Here is a 21,167-nt window from a genome sequence, read left to right on the forward strand (position 1 = left end):
TTTTTTTTTTCCACCTATTTATTTATTTTCTCGCCCATCTTTTTTAACCATCTTTTTTTTTTTGTCCCCCCTCTTATTTTTTTCTTCCCATCTTACTTTTTACCTATTTTCAACCCCCTCTTTTTTTCTCTCCTGATTTTTTTTTTCATCCGTTTATTTTTTCTACCCATCATTTTTTTTCTCTCCTGTGTTTATTCAACTATTGCTTCTCCCCCATCTTTTTTTATTACCCACTTATTTTTTCCTCCCCCATTTTTTTCCTCTCCCCATCTATTTTTTCTCCCCTATCTTTCTTTCCACCCCTCAATTTTTTCACTTTCCCACCTTTTTTTTCACCCATCTGTTCTTTTCTCTCTCCCATGTCTCCTTAGAAACCACCAATGCATCATTGTGTAGAATATCACAGCTACAGCGATAACAAAACACTACATCTGACATATTTTTAACACTGACTGTTCATCCATCTGACAGTTGCTCGTGTTATTTGCGGAGTCAGTCCTGCTAGTATTTAAAGATGTTACAATCTTGTTGTTTTCACACTTTTAATACATTTTATATGAAAATCTTTCAAGTCCATTTTATTTGGAGAGATCTTTTGGTGAAGGAAATCTTGCTGCGATATGTCCAACTGCTATTCAGCTCACGCAGCTGCGCTCTTATCTCAGTCATTTTAAATACAAAGGTTAGCAGACATTTAGGTATTTATTGGCTCAAGTTCTGCATTTTTCAGACAGTGTTGTCAGACTGCAGAGCTGCATTTATGGTGGCATGTCGGCTGTAACAAAAAAGGAGTGTGAAGCCGGATTAGCAGTTGAATGTCGTCCAGGAAGAAAACACACCAAAGAACACGTATCTCTCTTTTGTTTGTGACAATCAGACAACTTGTATCAGGATGCTGTGCAGAAACTGCCTGTGCCAGAGTCTGACTTCATCAAACTTCAGATTATTTCCTGGATTACATAGCTGTTCCCAGTTCAGCAGGAAAAAAAAAACAGTTTGTCGTGACTCAGTGTTTCCCGAAAATCTCACTGTGGAACTTTTGCAACACTTTATAAAGAAAAGCAGCTTTCCGTGCTCAAAATGACAGTTTGGTCTCAGCTGTACACATTCACGTTAGCTGCGTCATAGTCCCTTTCAAGACTGGTGCTGTTCATAGTGGACACATTTAGCAAGTACGTTCAGTGCCGACTTACACTTTCCTACGTGCAATGTCAATTTGAAAAAGAAGAATGTTAATTTATACTGTTTGAAATGTTTCACAACACATGTACGATGTATATAGAGGTGTATAATAAGCCATTGTACCATGTAAATTATATGGAAGTATTTTTTTAATGAAAATGTCCGAACATTCCTCCAAACGTTGATATCAGCAGTATCTTTTTTTTAAGGTATCAGATGTGTCCTGTGGGAATGTGGTGTTAGTTTTTCTCAAACAAAACACAGAAACTCTACAGTAAAGGGTCATGCGTTCACTGTGATCCTGAAAAAATAGATAAAATTAAGATTTTATTTAAGAGTTCACACCAGGGTGCAGGAACAGCTGTGTGGTCTTTAAACGGTAGTTCAGCCAAAAATGACTGAAGTGAACCTACGAAAATCATTTTCCTTTTTGTCAGTTTAATGGGTTTAAGATGTTAAGCATTTAATAAAAAGTGCAGTAGCCCATCACAATCAAAATCATTCTTTTAAACAGTGGAGGGAAGTCTCACTCTCTTTGATGTATTTATACATCCACATTCGGTATAGCGACAGTAAAGTGACTGCCTGTGTAAGTTCAGCTCAGCCAGCAACTCAGAGGTGCCATAGATTAATATATATGTTATTCTTTCCTTCAATTTTATTTCAATTACTGAAAAAAAATCTTAAGACATTTTTAGTCACTCATATTGAAATTAACACTTTTTCATCACATCATTCAGAGAAAGTTTCAGTCCATGTTTGTCTACAAAAAAAATTGTTATGCTGTTATTTGCCTTGAAAAGGTGGTAGAGGGAAATTGTGCTGATTACACTCAGCTGTGAGTGAATCATGTTGAGATAGTACACGCATTGTGTTTCAGATGTGGGTTAAAGGGATAGTTCCAATTTTTTTGAAGTGGCGTTGTATGGGGTACTCATCTATAGACAGTACATTACAAACAGTAGATGCCAGACAAATCGCCCCCAGTTTGGAGATACAGGCTGGAGTTTGACAAAGAAGCTAAGGAATATACTGCTGTGGATGGGGGCCAGCAACAAAATATGTCTTAGCCACCTAAAAAAAACCCAAAAAAACAACTAAAAACTAAACTAACTAAGCTGTAAAAGCACTCTAACCAAAGCCAGACTCCATTGAAAATTTAGAAAGATTTAAACCTGCTCGACACAGGAGCTGCTGGTTTACCACTGCCTTGATCTGTTTATTTAAGTTTTAAGTTTGTGTTAAAGTGAGACTTTAAGTGAGACTTAAAGTGAGGTGTTAAAAACAGTTACTCGGATTCACTTAAGCCACACAGTAACAAAAAATGACTGAAGGAAGGAAGGAAGGAAGGAAGGAAGGAAGGAAGGAAGGAAGGAAGCAAGCAAGCGGTAGACCAGCAGCTCCCATGTTCAGCAAGCTAAAATTACTGTTTTTCTCAGTGGAGTCTGGTGTCTTTGACGAGAGCATAACAACTTTGTCGTCTAAACAGGCTGCCTGACAGGAAGGTAGAGTGGTAAACATGCTCTCAATACAGAGCATATAACAGCATACCCTTAAAATTACATTTTGTTTTAGATGAGATTTTTTATTTAGATGGTAAAATCAGTTTTGATGCTGACCCTGTCCACAGTAGTACATTGCTTAGCTTCAGTGTCGGACTCCAGCCTGCTTCTCCAAACTGAAGGCATGCCGACTGACATCAGCTGTATGAAATACACCAGACCATGACCACTTCAAAAATATCAACTATCCCTTTAAACTCTAAATTATTTTGCTTTGGACAAATCACCCACCATGTCTGGATGATTTTTAGAGTTGTTTTTTTTTTTTTAAAGTGTGTACTGCTTCACAGATGTTATTGTAAATAATTCATCTGCTCTGTCGGTACTGTTTTTCTTTGTAGTCTCCCAAACAGTAGTTACCGCACCTTTTTTTTTTCAACTTTCAGAGTGCTTTTCTTCTTCATGTTTTTTTTTCATTGAGTGTCATTGAAGGCATGTGATTTGAATCACATATAACTTGTACTTTTTCTGATTTGTAAAATAGCGACTGACACCTTAAATGTAAGCGTGTGCGGTCGGATCAATGCTTTCTGTGTGAGATTTGCCAGGACATGAAGAAAACCAACCTGGTGCACAGCCATTTCTGCAGTTTCAGTGCAGAAACAAACATTGAATATATTGTACAATAGAATGTAAAAAAAAAAGTTTAGACTATATATATAGTTGTTTATTTTATATGTCTATATAGATTACATATGTATGTTACATGATTTTAAAATTAAAGTAATTTTGTAACAGATAATGAAGTGTCTTATTAGAGGAGGTGAGGCTTTTTTTTGGCGTTTTCGAGTTGGTGTTGCACAGTCACTTGTATGGCTTGTTTTCTTTCTGTATTTACCATCAAAATAAGCTTTAAAAATATCGTTAATATTGTTTTAAAAGAAATTAACAAATTAAGTTTACATTCTAAAATATCTTGATATTAATTATGTTATATTGAATTATTTATAAATCAACCTGGATATTGTGAAATACTTGGAAATAAATATTTTTAAACATATGTATTGTTATTCTGAGCAAAAGACTGTTTCTCGACTTGTTTGTTCCTGATGCAAAAAGACGGATTTTCACATCAGAGTGCCAGGCTCGTATTAATCTATGAGAAAAGCTTTGATGCACATAAAAAATTGTGCAACACGTTGTTGTTTTTCTCTATGACAAGCAAGTCATCTGTCACACAGCAGAGGGGAGCCCATATGAGCCAGTGTCACACCTCGCTTTGATTTGATTTTTCACAGTGATTCACACAAAATACCATTTGCTTCTCAAAATTACAAATCTGCAGCTACTATTTGCTGCTTGGAGGAGTTAAAACTTGCAGTGTTCAGTAAGCTGACACTTGGCAACATCTGTCACAGCATATACACGCTTGAATTCTTGTAAATAAAGTACGCAATATTATGCATTAAAGTATTTTAATCAAAAACAAAATATTTTCTCTTCAAAAGCATTATTTAAAGAATGATATGACATTTGCTGTACATGTGTAACAGGTATATACAAGTATCAAAATGAGGTGTGGTCTAAAACTTTTTATTTCTATTCAAAATTACTCTATATTTACATGATCGGTTCATGCTGATAATAATTGCCAGAGAGCTAAACACCGGCTCCTCTGTGCTTCCTAATCCTGAGAAACCTCCGTCACTCTGTACATCTTGCTCATCAGGACCTCTACTTTGTCTCCACCCAGATGGCAAAGGTCCAAGATGCACACGACGTGTGTGTCCTCCAGTTCACCGGCAGTCGCCAACACCTCCTCTGCAACACAAACATTTTCACGTTAATTCTAAAGATGACGCTGTAGTGTGTGTATGAGTCACAAAAGAGCTCCCAGGTGTGTTGAAGCCAAACTTAAAGGTCCTCCACTGCATCGGTGTGGTGTCTACCTGGCTCAGGATGTGCTGATTGGTTGTGGCTGGCAGTGTCACTGAGGGGACAGAGGAAGCCTGACGACATGCAGGACAGCATCGTGTTGCCGTGGGGATCCAGAGGCAGACCTACAGCCCTGGGCTCGTCTGAGCTCACAACAGGAAAGTATGCCGCATCAATGGCTATCTGCTTGTTTATGCCTGTCGAAAAGACCAAAAAAAAAAAGATTGGACACATTGGAGTTGGATTGTTGTCTTTGCTGTTCTTTGCCAATCTGATTTGACATATATCACCCTTTTTCAACCACTTTGTCAGCATCGTTTTTATCTAGTTAGATAAAGTTTTAAAGATAAAGTTTTTACTTTCTCATTCAAAAAACGAAAAAAAAATATAAATGTGTGTGTGTGTGACTAAAAAACACTTGGAGTCTGTATATCGATACATGCATGATATTATGCCGTATTGATTTCTTTTCTCATCCCTATTGTTGTTATTGTTGTTGAGCGCTTGTACATGTTAAATGTGATGGTTAGTCTTTGTGGTATTTGTCCCGCCCCTCCTCCACTGTGATTGGACAGCTGGGTAAAAAGCGACAGTGATGAGAGCAGCATTTTACCCAAAGTTGAACATTTTTCGACTATCTGCACTCAGACAAATGTGCCAAACGTGCAGCGCTCAGCATAAAAATAGACACTCAGTGCCTCCTTACATTGCTGCAGTTTGTAGCACAGTGTAAATTTGCAGCGCTCCCATTGCAAAAAATGGTAAAAATGCTCTGGCCTTGGGAGAAAAAGCCTTGGTGGAAAGTTCCCTTAGGATTTTAAAAGCTGCAGTTTAAAGAAAGCACCATTTTTTAACTACACAGCTTGGTGAAAATGGAATAGAGGACACAGAAAAAAAAGCTGAATGGAGCTGCTCCTCAATATCACAGAGTTATATGAATTTTGGTGTTTCCTAAATATGACTCAGACCTGTGACTGTGCAACTTGGTTTCCGCTGAGAGCAGGTCTCAATCTCACAGTGACTCACTCATGACTTAAAGAGCATACAATGAAAACATAAAGGTCAGGTCGGGTCTACACTTATTCAGAACTAACTGAATGTGATGGCAATTTTGGTCCATTTGAGAGATACTCATAAAAAAAATAGAGAACCAAGGCCTGCGTCTTCTGAATAATTCAATATTTTGAAGGGGAGAGAACGTTCACGCCGCCCACACTTTGGACGAAAGAAGCTGAAAATCATCAGTCAAGCTTTTCAAACTTCACCTAATATTGTGACTTGGTAGTATCCCGGACAGACCACAGGCGGGACGGTGTCGGCGCTTTGCTCTGGCGTCCACCGAGTTGGCTGAAGGTTGCTCCGCTGCAGGAGGACGTTTTTTTCATCAAACGTGAACCTCTGGGACACGCTGTCCTGGTAGAGACCGCCTTGATGCAGGTGTTCAGACACTTCTTGTCTTTGCTTTGGCCAACTGCTGCTTTCCCACGATGTTACGTCAGAGTCTGGTGGAAACGAACACGATGCTGTGACAGAGTATCAGAGCACCGCAGTAAAGCTGCAGCTCCAGTAACTCACCTTGATTTTGATCGAAGCGGCATTCCACATCCTGAGCCTCCTCACATTCAGACTCGCTCTCTTTCTCTTCCTGCTCTTGTCCGTCTTCTGTGTCTTTATGTCTCCTGTAGGAGCAAAGACACATGAGCTCAGACTGCTTAAAGAGGGGGACTGAAGAACCACCAGCTGAATTATTATTACCTTTTTGCTGACGTGCTTTCAGAATTCTGCGTGGCTTTCCTGGAAGACATGTTCATACAGTACATTTAATTCATGAATTAACACTCTCCTACATGATTTGTGCTCCTACGAGCCACAAAAGCACAATTAATGACTGAATCGGAAGTCGAATCATACCTTGTTTGAATTTTTCTTGTCCTTCCATTTCCCGAGATTTTCTCAGCAGAGGCCGATCTTAAATTGACTGCTGAAGTCTGCTCATTGTGTGTATCCGGTGCAGCTTGTTCACTGGAAGAAGCATCTGGTCCCTGCAGGAAATCAGTTGACTTCTTTTATAGTTTTTAATGTCACTACTCCTGGAGAGATGCTTTGAGAGAATGTCTATTACCTCTTTTTCTCCTCTTCCTCCTGTGGCCCTTGGGTTTTTTATGTAGCAGACTGCTGTGATCTGTCCTTGAATTGCAAGGTTTTTATGCTCCCTATATCGCAGGGTCTCTAACTCCTTCTTCAAGTCAGCTGCAGCCACCAGAGGAGCTTGAGTTGAAGACAGAGCACAAAAGTTTTAAAAGTAAACATCACTTTTACTGGAGGATGCAGCATTTTAGATGCACACTATACTTTGTAGGCAAATTGTTGTCTAGGAATTGTGTTGTCTATAAATTGTGACTTGAAAATTCAAATAAAATGTATAAAGATGAACCCCCTGCAACCATGCATTATACAGACAGAGCAGGCTGCAGTAAAAATGAGTCCTGGACCGTACGCTGCGCTGCATGTTGTTGCAGAACTGCAGGAGAACGCTGACCCAGATTTGATTTGATTCCTGCCACCCACAAGAGAACGCACCGAATCTCATTATGGTTCAGAACTGAAGTGGAGTTCAGCATTTCATGCCCTGAAATTATAAACATGCAAGATGGACTTTTTTTTCTAAGGCTAATTAGTGCATTCTGGGATAAAACTAAAGTACGCAGAGAGGCCAAAAGCCCAAAGGCATGTCAGCATGTTCTAAAAACTACAAATATGTTACATAGATTAAAAAGCCTTGGACAGAATTATTCCTTTACAAATGATGTCTAAAAAATATGCGTATAGTAATCAAGTGTGTCTGTTTATAGTTCTCATTTGGGGTCTTTTCATACATTCCAACATATAGAAAAAACATTTAAAACTACATTAAATCTATATAATGTTTTTTACTTTTGATATTTTGTCTCAGAGCATCCTGCCTGATTCTGCTGGCTTCCTGTGCTGCTGCACATCGAAATCATGATGAGAAAAAGAAAGTCATTTGATCACGTAATGACCAATTTATGTATATTACTGTATTTTAAAAAATAAATCAAATTCACTTAATATCAACGCTGTCCATGGGGGAAAATAAATCAGTTATAATAATCATACACTTATCAATTTGACCTTGCCAGATGTGACCACCATAAGAGGTTTTCACTTTATAACCAGTCTTGTGTTTTTTCCCCTCACCTGAGGCATCTGCAGTCGACTGGCTGAATGTCTTTGGAGGACGAGGGTAGCAATAATAACCACCAACAGCAGTCTTCCGGAGCACAACGTTGTCCTTCAGAGTTTTGGTCCACTGGATGAAGCTCTTCACTCTGGGGTCGCTCACGTACGGCTGACCTTTGTGGTAGCCTGTTATGGAGACGGATAAAATAGTAACCAACACCGTCGCCACATGTGTACACGAGCAGGTCCTTGTTGTTCCGGCCGTGCTAACCTGTGATGAACGTCTCTGTCTCGCAGCTGCTTGTGAGGTAGGGGAGCGAGCCTTCCACCTGACAAACTCTCATCTGAGTGCACACCAGGTAGGTCACTGTGGAGGAGGTGATGATGAAGCTAAGTGAAACTGAGGGGCAGCAGAGTTGTCGGACAGGGGCGGCACAGTTGACTTACTCGGGCATATGCGACTGAAGACTTCTGGTTGGGAGGAGGAAAAAACCTCCAGGATGAAAGGATGGTCGGATGTTCCATCTACAGCGTGGATCCAGCGATACGTCCAGTATTTTTCTGGACCTAAAAGGTGATTACGGTTGATTATCAATAACTGAATTAAATGGTCAAAAAGCATATTCACCTACTTTCTTCAGTTTTAAACTAAAACACTCGTTCATTCTTGAGTCCAAGTGGACATTTGTGCTAAATTTGAGGAAATTCCCTCAAGGCCTTTCTTGAAATGTCACATTCACAAAATGAGGCAGATGCAAGTACAGAATAACTCCTGACCACCGCATTCCAAGCAGTTCATCCTTGAGACCAGATGTTTGTGCCAAATTTGAAGACATCCCCTCAAGGTGCTCTTGAGATTCCATGTTCAAGAGAATGTGACAGATACAAGGACACAGTGACCTTGACCTTTGACCACAAGAATCAGTTCATCCTTGGGTCCTTGTTCATCCTTGTTTGTGCCAAATGTGAAAAAAATACCTTGAGGCGTTCTTAAGACACTGCGTTCAGGAGACTGAGACGGACAAGGTCACAATGCCCTTGACTTTTGACATATGAGCACCAAATACTAATCACTTCATTCTTGAGTCCAAGTGGACGTTTGTGTCGGATTTGATGACATTTCCTCAAACCTTTCTTGAAATATTGTGCTCACGAGAATGAGACAGACGGACATACCTTTTTAAGGACGTACATACGGACAGAAAACCCGAAAACAAAATGCCTCCTATCACCGTGGAGGCAACGTGGGGGCATAAAATGAATTTCCAGTTTATAAATATGAGCATCTATTACCCTTGTTCCCTTTGCTCTTGACTCTTTCAACACGACCAACAAATGTCACCAAACCAATGACATCACATGCAGCATTGTTGGATAATTTTTCCAGCTCTGACCTGTAAGACAAAGACAGATACGTAAGATGCAAACGTCAAGTGTTTGATAAAGATGGACAAATGTTAACTTTAGATGATGGAGGCTGATTCTTGACCTGGTGGTGAACTGGTAGGAAACCTCCGGCAGTCCCCACTGAGGCAGTACACTCTTTGGTGAAACCACGGTGATGACAGAAGCAGGGTTGCGAGGGTTTAGGCAGATTTCTTGGGAAAATACATAAAAAGATATTAAAATAAAGCTAAGGTTCTACTGCGGTTCACCAGCCCCTTTTGGACGACCCAGAGATAAATCTGTACACACCTACAGAGTTAAAGGTCTTCATTTTGTGATGGTCCATTTGCGGGTGTGACCGATTTGAATAACTCTGCTTCAAGGTGTAATCTTGGATGTACAACACGGTGCCTACGTTCAGTCTCTGGTAAAACTCTGGACAAAGTTCGTTCCAAAGCACGAGGGACATTGTTCCACTCTGGTCAGCAACTTCAAAGTATGCCTAAAATACGACAAAGCATGAGGTGAAAAACACCCAATTCAACAGTGAAAAACTGTGACTGAGATTCGGTAAACATTTCGGAAATTTAAACTCACCTGGTAGGGGTAATCAATCTTGAGGCCAAACTTCCCATAATACCGTAATCTGGATTTGTGTATTATCTTCACGAGGAGAGGGAGAGGTTTCCATGTCTTCCTAAAGCAGGACTCCAGACTACAAAGAAGAGTAATCTTGGACACTGTTGAAAAGAAGACATTGTGGACGACACATTATTAGTAAATGGCATTCATAATAAATCTTAAATAAAATTTGTAATCAGTACCACAGTAACTGGATACACAATTTTAGCTCATCATCATCATCATCAGCAGCAGCAGCAGCAGCAGCAGCAGCAGCAGCATTTACGGTGTAAGACTACATAGGATTTTTATTGTATTATCTTGACATAGAGCTCAAAAGTTGTTTGTTTTTTTCCAGATCTTAAAAACTGAATTACTTAAATGTTATATCCTAAACACATTACATTTGTGTAGCGCAGTGAAAAACAACACCTCTGGTCTGCTGTATGGACAAGCAACAACAATCAAAGTCATTAATCAAGCAAACACGCCAAAAATTCAAATTTTTCAGCTGCCTTTCTTTGTTGTACATAATTACAAATGTATTAGTATTTGCTTTTTGACTGTTGGACAAAACAAGCAGTTTGAAGACAATGATGGCCATTTTCACTATTACCTGGGATATCAATTAGTGATCAACATATTCATAGACAGTGATTCCTAGCTCTGGCCATGCAATATATCAAACATTCATTGAATTGTCTTGTGCATAAACATATACTGACTGCTCTAACTGTCATCCTAAACTTTTGTCACAAGTAGCATGCTGAAAAGCAAAGTAGCAAAGTCCCCTTCAGTGGCGTAGATGTGAGCCATGTAAACAGATGTGTGCCTCACCGTCCAGCACTGTGTCAGATGAAGGACACCCCGATGTCCAGATGTCTCCCTCTGGGTCGTCGTTGTTCCACAGAGACAGGTAATGTTTGCGGCTCACCTGAAGGGGAGCATCACTTTGCAGCAACACACTCCTCTCCATGCCGTGTTTGACCAGCAAGGGCAGCGAGCTGACATCCTTCATCCGGGTCAGGAGGACAGAGCTCTCTGCACCACATGTGAGCTTCTCTATACACATGTAACCGTGTCCCAGTCTCCTCTCGTTGTAAACAAAGGAGCACTGCGTGATGCTGACGTCGATCCCAGTCCTCAGGATGTTTGTGTGAACCAGGTGATTCAAACTGGGGTGAAGAAAACATTTGGCTCTCCACACTCCGTCTGTGACTGTCACATCGTAGCTGTAGCTGTCGGACAGCTGCTGTCCCTCCGTTTGCTCGGACAGATACCGCTGAAGCGCGAGGACAGCCACCGGAGCCGCCGCCGCCGCCTCCTCTGTGTTTACTTTCAGACTCTGTGAGGAGGATAGCCGCTCCAACGTCCTCTGGAGAAAAGGCGTTTGAGAAAAACCAGTGACCACCGAGGAAGAAGACGAGTTATCCTCCATTATGGACAGGTGAGTCAACTAGTCACTGGTCAGACAGCCCGCCGTGTAGCTGCTGTCACCAAGTTATCTCATGTTAGCTTGTTGGCTAACTAACTTCCTCCTGCAGCAAAGTCCCACACGCCGGAAATACAAGTGATATAAATAAATGTACAAGTAGTTTTATCTTTACTACAGCGAGTTTATCTTACAAAACTTTTTTTTTTCGATGTTTAATAATTCTTTAACGGTGTAACGTTAAAGTTAGCGACCGTTACAAACAACGCGGGTGCCGTTTGATGGCGTCACTACTGTTCACGCAGAGCAGTGGCGGCCCCACGCTGTGTGAGGGGCAGGGGCGGACAACTGAAAAAGGGCCCCAGCTGCATGTAGTGGAACAACAGCCAGTCCCTTAAGAATTTCGCGGGCTGTTTTTGTGATTATTGCTGCCTGAAATGCATGCTTTCAAAGCAGCTTTGCTTGAAAAAATGTACCCTTCTGAAAAACCAGATAAAAACCAGCTTATGCTGGTAGATGGTTTTAGTTGGTGGTCAAGGATGGTTTTAGATGGTCCTGAACCAGTTTATGCTGGTCTTTGACATGCTGGTGTGACTACAACTACAATTAAATAACCTTTTACATATTGATATTACTTTCCTCAAACTCTGTTGATTACTGATTCACATAGTATCCTGTCATATGTGTGGTTGAATTTTGAATACTATAGATCAACTAAATGGCTTTATTGATGCAATTATGTGTGAAAGCCAGTCCCATCGTCCTCCCTCACCCCACAGACACTACATGTTAAATCAGCATTCAGTCTCCAAATCTAATTAATTGCACTTTTCCTTCAATCTTTGGCCATTATTTACGCATAGTGGACATTATTCTTCATGTCATGCTGTGAATAATTTCACACCCCATCCTACTTATGATAAAGACAGTACAGCTCTTTCCATAAAAAACCCCATATATTTTCACATTTTGATATATTTATGACTTTAGTTGTGACAGTTATGCACCAAAAAACAGTGGAAAAGGTTGATTGTGATAATCTATTTGGCAATAAACTAATTTCAGATTTTTCTAATTTCACATCATAACACAATTTTGAGGTGGTTTAAAGTCAATAACAAAAAGCTGTGGACTCAAACGCCACCTGCTGGTTTTTAGGCAAACACATCTCAATGAGACACTGTGGCTATGCTCTGCATCAAAAGTGTTTAATTCTTATAGACCAGTGCTGGAAAAATATTCTGATCCTCTATCTATCTATCTATCATCTATATATTATCCTTCAGTTTATAAGAAAAATAAATATGTTGGGGGTTGTATATTGAAAATGCTCAACATTTGCACATGAGAGAAGTACTCTATTATACTAATAAAAATGAGTAGTACCTTGAGGTTAAGTGTTCTGCTTAAGTAGGCTAAATGCACTTTTGGTGACAGTTAATTTTTTAAGATCAGTTTCAAATTATGTAATTCAAAATGTAAAATCATCAAATCATTTGATAAAAATCCATTTACAAATTTTTTTTTTTTTTTAACCTAATTCAGTTTCAAAATATGTAATTCAAATTCAGTTATCTAAAATTCAGATTCAGTTTCTAATGACACATAATTCTGCCCATATGTTGAAGATGTGGAGCTTGGCTCTGAATTGCTGAAGGCTTTTGATATCACGGGCCTTGCATTGTTGACACTTGGACAGATTGGCTTTCAGGATTGATGGTGTGTAATTTAAAAAAATCTGTGCTTTGGTCTTGTTGAGTTCAAGGGCGTCTGTGCACCTTCCAGAAACTCTTTTCAGCAATGATGAAAAGTCACCAGCAATGTTGTAGAGACTACACACACAAAACCTCATTTTCTCTCCTCATCAGAGGTCATCGCAGCTCCACATTTTTGGAGAACCAGTGTTCGTGCTAAGCTCTGCTAAATGTGTCCCGGAGCTAACTGTTCTCAGAGCTGACATGGTTTCGAAATTGTCATCCAACGTCTCTGAGGATACTGAATGCTCAGCTGATATTCATGTAACAGATGAGTATGTGTACTTAAAGAGCCAAACTTTTTTTTTTTTTTAAAGTGTGAGCTTTATTAAAAAGCAAAACATAAGCACAAAAAGAAAAATAAGGATTTTTTTATAGTTCATTTGTTGTAATCAATACACAGTAAAATGCACCAACATTTTTGTTTTTTTTTTTTGCACTCATGTGGAAGCCCAGTAAGTTGAGCGATGCTTAGATCTTTAATTCTAACTTGCAGGTATTATCAGGCATGCCTTCAGAAATCCACTGAGCCCTTAAATAATCACATCGCAAGACCAAATTCTCTGCGGCTTTATATTTTTATTGTTTCTGCTCAGACAAACTGGTGTCTGGCCCGACTTGCTTGTTAGGAAGCTCCATGTGAATGCCAGGGACTAACCACCACCAGCGTCTGTCTGGTTCAAGTAGTCATACCACCAGTTAACATCCTCTGTGATTTGAAAAGCTTTTCATAAATTATGAACCTTGAAGAGGTGATTTTGAGCAAATGTTTTCAGTGTCTGCGACAGAAACCTGTGATTCATGTAGCGATTCTAAAAGCATGAAATATTATTCAAAAATGCTGTAAACCACTCATTAATGTTCCTTAAAATGTGGCTAGGAAACACAGTTTTACTTCAGTTGAACCAAAGGATGAAATAAAATAAAGATTAACCCTTTGAAACCTGAGCGAATTGGCTTGATTTCTTTCAAAAACATGGGGGGAAGGCAATGAGCAACAAACAAGAAAAGTACCCGAAAATTAGTTTAAAAAACCAAACAAGATAATGGCCTGAATAGTGCTTAAAATTTTTTAAAAAATGGTTTTTTTTTTATCAAATCAAATCTCTCTTACCAGGTTGCCCATTGCTTTCCCCCCCATGTTTTTGAAGAAATCACACCAATTTGTTCAAAGTTAGTAGTTTTGAATAATTTTGAAATGTGTTGAAAAGCAGGACAAGAAGAGTGATGTCATTCCAGGTTTCAAAGGGTTAACTAAAAAAACCAAACAAAAAAAGTCCAAAGCAGTATTAAGATGTGGTGGATGACACAGGACGAGCACACATTGAGACCAGGGTTTCAGTCCTGTGTCAGTGAATGTTTTTTTTTTTTTCAGACTAATTAAGTTTCAATTTTGATGCCTAAAGCTGCTTGATACACATCACAGTGTACATTCATTTAAGCAGAATAGCTGAATAGGCCTGTTTGTGTTATTGTCTTATTTTGAGATTGGTAGGACACACGGGAATAAACACTGGAGTGTAAAACATAACGTTTTAAAGTGTTACTTTCTTCATCCCTTTTGAGGCACCTAATCGAGTCCATCTTTCATGTCTTGATTCAGTTTCACAGAGAGCTCAGAGTCGTTGTCAGGAGCTGTGAGGACAGAAACAAACTATGTTAAACTGCATAAAGTCCACCCACCAGCTCATTTGAAAAAATCTACAGCAAAAAGTAAACTTTCAGTTCAGCTTAGATGTAATAAAAAGTTTTTACTTACGACATGGAGGGCAATCAGCTGAAATCAAAAAAAGAAGATAATCATCATTTCAGTCCTTGTGATAAATGCTGGAATATCTTTCGTCACCTTTTTCGAGTTGAATATGACCCCCACTCCCATGCACTGAAACTGAAAAGTAAATTCTAACCTTTTATTTGGCTCTTTCCTTATTTCTTTTTTATATCACATCTCTCCCACATTGTGGTGATATATTATCATAGAGTTGGTTGCTTCAAATTGTGAGTTCAATATAATTTTAACCCTTTGAGACTTGGAAAAGAAAAACAGTTTTACTTCAATGTTAAAAAATGATGAAATAAATTAAAGGTTAATCCTATGAAACTTGAGTAAATTGGCTCGATTTCTTTCAAAATCATGGGAAGAAGGCAGTGAGCAGTCAAAGAAGAAATGACCAAAAAATTTGCAATTATTAGTAAAAAGTACAGGAAAATTGCCCGAAAATTAGGGGAAAAAAAGGGAAAAAGGGAAATAACCTAATAGTTTAAACAAAAAGATAATTTTGTAATGTAATTTTACATTTCTAATTCTGATAATTATAAATTATCACCAGACATTTCCCTTAGCTTTTTTAAAGATAATTTTCTAAATCTACTGATTTATTGCAATTTGTGGAACATGTTTTACAAAGTTGCTGACTGCCTGATCTTCCCTCGTTTTTGAAAGAAATTGCACAAACTTGCTTTGGGTTCAAAGGTTTTTATGATGTTTTTACTTCTGAAAGCAGCATAGATAAAGTAATGTTGCTCCAGGTTTCAAAGGGTTAATAACATCTTCACCTCAAAGACTACAACCAAAGCCCTAAAAAAAAAAAGTCAATGCAGCAGATAATCTAATTCTCTCTTACCTTTCTTCTTTCTGTAAACCATGAATCCAGTGGAAGCAGCGGCGAGGACGACAGCAACAAAAACCACTGCAGCAATGATGAAGACGGTCGTGCTCGTGGGCTCCTCTGTTGAACACAAATAAAAATTAACATCGACACAGACAAAGCAATTTAAAACAAAAGAACATGCAGTGTTTTGTTGCTGCTGTGAACAACATGCGAACAATCTCATTGGCTTAATTCCATCATTTAACTGGATTATTTCAGCTAAATTCAAAACTAAAACAAAACCACAGACATTCAGCACTTACTTCTGTTGGTCCTGATCGCTGCTTTGTCCAGTGTGGTGACGACGTCCTCGGCACCAGAGAGGTGAAAGACGCAGTCGTACCTGCTCCAGGCCTCAGGTGGGATGGTTGAAACGTCCAAGTCAACACTCATCTGGAAGGTTTGGTCGTGGTTGGGGAGGACCTCTCTGGGGTCCACGCCCTCATGAATCTCCTGTTCATCTTTCCTCCAGAACATCATGGCGCTGTCGGGGTAGAAACCCGTGGCGTGGCAGCTGACTGGAGAGGACGGCGTCTTCTGGAGGAGAGACACTGAAAGATGCTCTGAAGAGACAGTGGAGGGAGAGGTAGTGTCAGTCACACTGATTAATATTAAAGCAGTCACAGGGGGCACTTTACTGCAAAACAAGTTCATTTACTGACAATGCTTCTTATTAGGTTTTTGAATGCACATCAACTTCACTTTCCCTGTGCTGCGTATTTAAACCTTTGAATTCAAAAACATTAAATAACATGGTAAAAAATCTTCTGCAAATTGAAAAGCTAGGAAAAAACTGTATTTACAGTTATCATAATTACATATTTAAAATTATGTTGAAGAATTATTAACATTTTTGAATGTCTTTTCTGCTTTTTTAAAAAAAACTTCCTTTTTATTTTAGTTTTATTTTTAACCCCATTTTCAGAAAAAAATCTTGTACTTTTTGCTGTTTTTTAGTTTGGGGTAATTATCTCTTTTGTCGCTCATTGCCTTTTTCCCATGTTTTTAAAAGAAAGCAAGACAATTTAATCCAATTTTAAAATGGTTAATAAAATACGGGCTCAACTCCATCAGGTCATGTGAGTTTACCTGTTCTCACCACTGAGCCGTTGCTGTAGGCCAAATACTTCCTCAGCCACACGGGAAAAATCTGCTTGAGGTATTTCATGTTGACTTTTATTCTTTCTTTCTCGGTATCCCATCTCGTTTTGAAAATTAAAGCCTGCGGTTTCGTAGTGATCCACGTCAATGTCTTCAGATCCAGTGATATTAAGTCTTCTCCATCATAACCATACTGGCTATAGCCTCTAACGTCATTAGTTTCGTCATCCCAATCACAACCACTCATCCTCTGGAAGATGTGGACACCTGAGAGACAGACGGCAGATTAGAGAGCAGAAAATCAGTGCACGTTTTCTTTTAGTGACAAAAACACATTTCCATTTCAGACGTTAAAGGTTACAATAGCAACAGTATTGTTCTGTAAATAAGTGACAATGGCTGTAAACCAAGTGGTTTTGTATTTTTGCATTCTGGTTACAAACGGTTACATAAAAGTTGCACCGAGGTTTAAGATGCAGAGCACAAACTGCAGCGTCTCTCGTTGGAGTCCAGCCGAGGACCTTATCTCTCTCTCCCTTATTTTCTGTTATGTCTTAATTGCTACTATCTAATATGTTTACCCTTACGCAGTCCCACATTCAAATGACCAGCACCAATTAATTCAAAATCGTTTATTTGATCAATATTCTGGTTTCAGTATCATAACCTTACAAAATTAGGCCTATTTATTTCTTTATCTAAAAAAAGGATATTATTATTATTATTATTATTATTATTATTAGGATAGAACAACTTAAGTGTGAAAGGGGGAGAGAAAGGGGATGACATGCAGCAAAGGGCAGTTGGATTGAATGCTGATGCTTTCAGAAATTATTTACACAATGAGAGTTTTGATAAATTATTTTCACTAATGTGAATGAAAAAATGAGTAATTGGGTAAAGGCATGTAATAGCATAGGTAGAGCAGTCTGGTAAGTTCAGAAAATGACTGTAACCCAGCCTTTAAGAGCAGGAGAAGACAACACTAACAACATTCAGTCTCATATTGATATAATATCTATTAAAACAAATTTAAAAATATAAAAGTAACATAATTGAAAAACTATAACATAAAAAAGTTTGTACTTCAAAGGTGCCTTAAAATTACACCACTTTACTTTAATGTAGCCTCTAAATCCAGGAAAAGACAACACATGATGTGACGATATCCACAATCTAAGACGACATGTATTTTATAAAAAACAAGAAATGTAAAATAACTGAACAAAATATAACTGTAAAACAGTTGTCTGTCTTTACTTTAAAAGTGGAGAAAAATGCATTACTCTAATGTAATACAGCCTGTAAAACCAGAAAAAGACAATTACAATATTACAATATCCAAAATCTAAGATGATATGCAGTTTATTATATTATGATAATGGTATAATACCAATATATATATATATATATATATATTAAGAAGGCCTTGGGGTGCAGAACAGTTTAATAATAAAAAGTTTACCTCCAGTTTGGTTGAAGCGCTGCTTCAGATTGTAAATGGTGGCTTTGAAGAAGTTGGGCTGTAACTCGTAACAATGCCGATTGTGCCACTCTAAGTGCTGAGGGTCATCTTCATTGAATCTTTTCATCCACTCCTGTTTTGGCTCTACTACCTTTTTTTTACTGTCGCAGTAACCCGCCACAACGCCATCCACCACTACAGCCCCGACAAAGCTGAAGTCCGGCTGTGCAGAGGATGCAGTCAGCAGGTAACTCAGGGTGTGTTTCGCTACAGGACAAAAAAAAGTTAACACGCACATTAGAAATGATACACACAGTATCATTACGGCCATCATAAAAACACTGTGACTATTTCATGTCATCTATGTACAGTAAGAGACGGTGAATGGTGCATATAGCACGTTACTGTAAATCAGAAAGCATTGTGGGAAAACACGTGGTCACTTCAGTAATTCTTATCTAATCAGTTTGCGGTTGAAACTGGCTGATAGGATTTTCCACAGCAGACGTTTTGACATGAAAAGCACAGGTGTGTTCATAATATTAATTACGGCTGCATTCCACTTCGAGGAGGCCCTGGTAAACTTAACAGAACTGAGCCATCATCAATGTTTTCAGTGTCAACCGAGCTTTTCCCACTATGACAAGTAAAATGTCTGCTGTGACAAAAATGATATGGTGAGGGAGACTTGATTTCATGTTTATTTTAACCCTTTGAAGCCTGGAGTGACATCACTTTTCTTGTGCTGCTTTCAGATGCCTTATTTTTACATTTTTACAGTATTTACACCTTTGAACCCAGAGCAAATTGATGCAATTTCTTTCAAAAATAAATGTTAAAAAAAAGAGCAAAAAAATTAGTAGATTTAGAAAACTAATTTTAAAAAGCAAGGGAAAATATCTAGAGGGAAAAAAGAAAAATGCTATATTTATAATCATTATGATTACATATCTAAAAATATTTTACAAAACTATTATAAATTTTACATACATTTTCCAGGTCATTTCCTTAAAAAATATATTATTTCAATTAATTAATTAATTAGAAATGTAAGTATATTATTATAAGTTTGCTGTTAGGGCTCCTCGGTTGTGGAATGATCTGCCTCAGGATCTCTGGCTCGCTACATCACTATCTTCTTTTAAATCACTTTAAAGACGCATTTTTATCAAAAGGCATTCCTATAATTTCTCTTCAAAGGATTATTTTTTTTTAAATATGGTACCTTACTCCTGAAATTGCACTTAAGTTTTGCACTGCTCTTTTGATTTTAAATTCAACCATTAATTTACATTTTTCTTTTGTGTTGTGTTTTAAAGAAATGTCGTGTGTGTGTCTTTTGTGGTTTTAAGTGTAAAGTGGTTTTAAAAGTATTGTTAGTATAAGACATTTTCAAATTTAGTCACTTTTAAACCTAGACATAGGTTAATTTTTCCCCACTGTCTTGCAAAACTTTAAAAATATTTTTACAAAGTTATTTTAAATTTTAGGCACTTTTCCAGGTCGTTGCTTTTCAAAAATATTTTTTAATTAATTAATGAATGTAAGTATATCACTATAAGTATTATCAGTATATTATTTCTATGATTATTTTGTGTAGTACTCACTTTTGAACCTAGACTCGGGTTACTTTATTTTCTCCACTGTCTCGCAGGCCAGCCATTACACATTATTGACAGCGGGCGAAAACTTTCCAAATCGGGCCCCTTATCACAACATCTCCAGTAACGGTATCTGACCATGGACATTCACATTGGGGGCCCTGCTGTCTTGTAATGACGTCAAGTGTTAAGTTTAGCTGTCTATAACTTTTATTTAGCCATAACGTTTATGAACGTTATCTAGCATTGGTTTTTGATGTTGCTGAAACGTTAGCCAACCAAAAAATGAATTATGAGCAACCATATTTGGTCTTTGTAACTTGCGTATGTTAGTATTGTTTCTGTCAGAGGTACTGCACTCTGAACATTAAACAGCTTCCAGCAACTTACTGTCAAATTTACGGAAACTACTTTACAGTTTATGTCCGTATGATTCGGTTAAAACATGCAGTTTTATTAAGTCGACGCAAAAGTGAAAGTAAAATAGCACATCAAAAGTCTTGAGCTATGCGGAGCAAACTGCAGAGTTACAGGTTTTAAATGTGGTCTTACCCGCTGATGAAACGTGACAGAACAGAAGCAACAACAGTAAAGTTTTCATCTTGTCTCCATAAAAAAGTCTGGGTGAAAGTTTGAGCTGGTTCTGCTGTCGTCTGTCCATTTTCCTCCGCCTGTTATCAGACCTCATCGGCATTTAGGAGAAATGGACTTTACCAACGTTAGAGGGGGGTTTCCAAATAACGGTGAAAGCTCACTTGCCAGTAGGGGGTGGCAAAATGACTTTTCGCTTCAAAATAATTTAGGAGGACTTCAACAGCTCAAACGGACCTCTGCTGCCCACATGAAGTTAATGCAAACTGTCCTCCTCAGTCAGGAGGGGATTTCCTTTTCTTGTACCATATGGACAAAAAATACGTGCACTTAAATAGTGAAGTCTGGAGTTATTGTTCTTGGTTTGGGCCAGCCCATTTTGTATCAGATAAGGGCCTTAAATGCCATGTGTGTATTTGAACATTGCACTCTTCAAACAGTTGTTTGGTGGTGGTGGCACATTCTTATCTCCACTCCATGTTATTCAAATCATTAAATTGCCAGTGACCAGAAATGTATTCTAGGGGTTTGTCACCAAAAGCTGCTTATGTCACTGTCAATTTTTACATTGCATTAAGAAGCCACTGGGTATTTTACAGCTTATCTCAGTTTCCAGACGGAGGTTCAGTGTTGAAGAAGGCTTTAGTACTAAGCAAACTGATAGATATAGTGGTTTAGATCTGGGCAGTGGTGCGATAGGGATGCTGGCTGCTGATAAAGGAATGCAGTGCTCTGTAATTACCTC

General features: G+C 38.4%; 2 protein-coding genes across 2 annotated transcripts; both read right to left on the reverse strand.

The window, feature by feature from the left end:
• Positions 1-4,162: 4,162 nt before the first annotated feature.
• Positions 4,163-11,555, reverse strand: radx (RPA1 related single stranded DNA binding protein). The gene is made up of 15 exons (XM_042498614.1): positions 10,665-11,555; positions 9,804-9,946; positions 9,516-9,708; positions 9,310-9,418; positions 9,114-9,214; positions 8,268-8,387; positions 8,092-8,187; positions 7,839-8,006; positions 6,742-6,887; positions 6,531-6,661; positions 6,375-6,413; positions 6,195-6,298; positions 5,885-6,121; positions 4,634-4,816; positions 4,163-4,505 (listed from the first exon to the last, which is right to left on the reverse strand). The coding sequence occupies exons 1-15, from the start codon at positions 11,263-11,265 to the stop codon at positions 4,369-4,371; spliced, it is 2,508 nt and encodes an 835-aa protein (XP_042354548.1). The 5' UTR covers positions 11,266-11,555; the 3' UTR covers positions 4,163-4,368.
• Positions 11,556-14,243: 2,688 nt separating this feature from the next.
• LOC121952122 (major histocompatibility complex class I-related gene protein-like) lies at positions 14,244-20,558 on the reverse strand. The gene is made up of 7 exons (XM_042498616.1): positions 20,384-20,558; positions 18,231-18,497; positions 16,754-17,032; positions 15,928-16,227; positions 15,638-15,742; positions 14,773-14,790; positions 14,244-14,648 (listed from the first exon to the last, which is right to left on the reverse strand). Exons 1-7 carry the CDS (start codon positions 20,523-20,525, stop codon positions 14,584-14,586), a joined length of 1,176 nt encoding a protein of 391 aa, XP_042354550.1. The 5' UTR covers positions 20,526-20,558; the 3' UTR covers positions 14,244-14,583.
• Between the last annotated feature and the right edge of the window lie 609 nt (positions 20,559-21,167).

Source organism: Plectropomus leopardus, chromosome 13 (assembly GCF_008729295.1).
Source record: "Plectropomus leopardus isolate mb chromosome 13, YSFRI_Pleo_2.0, whole genome shotgun sequence".
NCBI lineage: Eukaryota > Metazoa > Chordata > Actinopteri > Perciformes > Serranidae > Plectropomus > Plectropomus leopardus.

What these genes read in the sequence shown, in the direction of transcription:
- LOC121952122 (XM_042498616.1), bottom strand. Translation starts at nt 20,525, where the DNA reads ATGCCGATGAGGTCTGATAACAGGCGGAGGAAAATGGACAGACGACAG. An exon ending in CTGTCACGTTTCATCAGCGG is followed by an intron (nt 18,498 to 20,383) that starts GTAAGACCACAT and finishes TTTGTCCTGTAG; the next exon opens with CGAAACACACCCTGAGTTAC. An exon ending in AGCGATCAGGACCAACAGAA is followed by an intron (nt 15,743 to 15,927) that starts GTAAGTGCTGAA and finishes TGTGTTCAACAG; the next exon opens with AGGAGCCCACGAGCACGACC.
- radx (XM_042498614.1), bottom strand. Translation starts at nt 11,265, where the DNA reads ATGGAGGATAACTCGTCTTCTTCCTCGGTGGTCACTGGTTTTTCTCAA. An exon ending in ACAAGAAAAATTCAAACAAG is followed by an intron (nt 6,414 to 6,530) that starts GTATGATTCGAC and finishes CATGTCTTCCAG; the next exon opens with GAAAGCCACGCAGAATTCTG. An exon ending in GAAAGCACGTCAGCAAAAAG is followed by an intron (nt 6,299 to 6,374) that starts GTAATAATAATT and finishes TTGCTCCTACAG; the next exon opens with GAGACATAAAGACACAGAAG.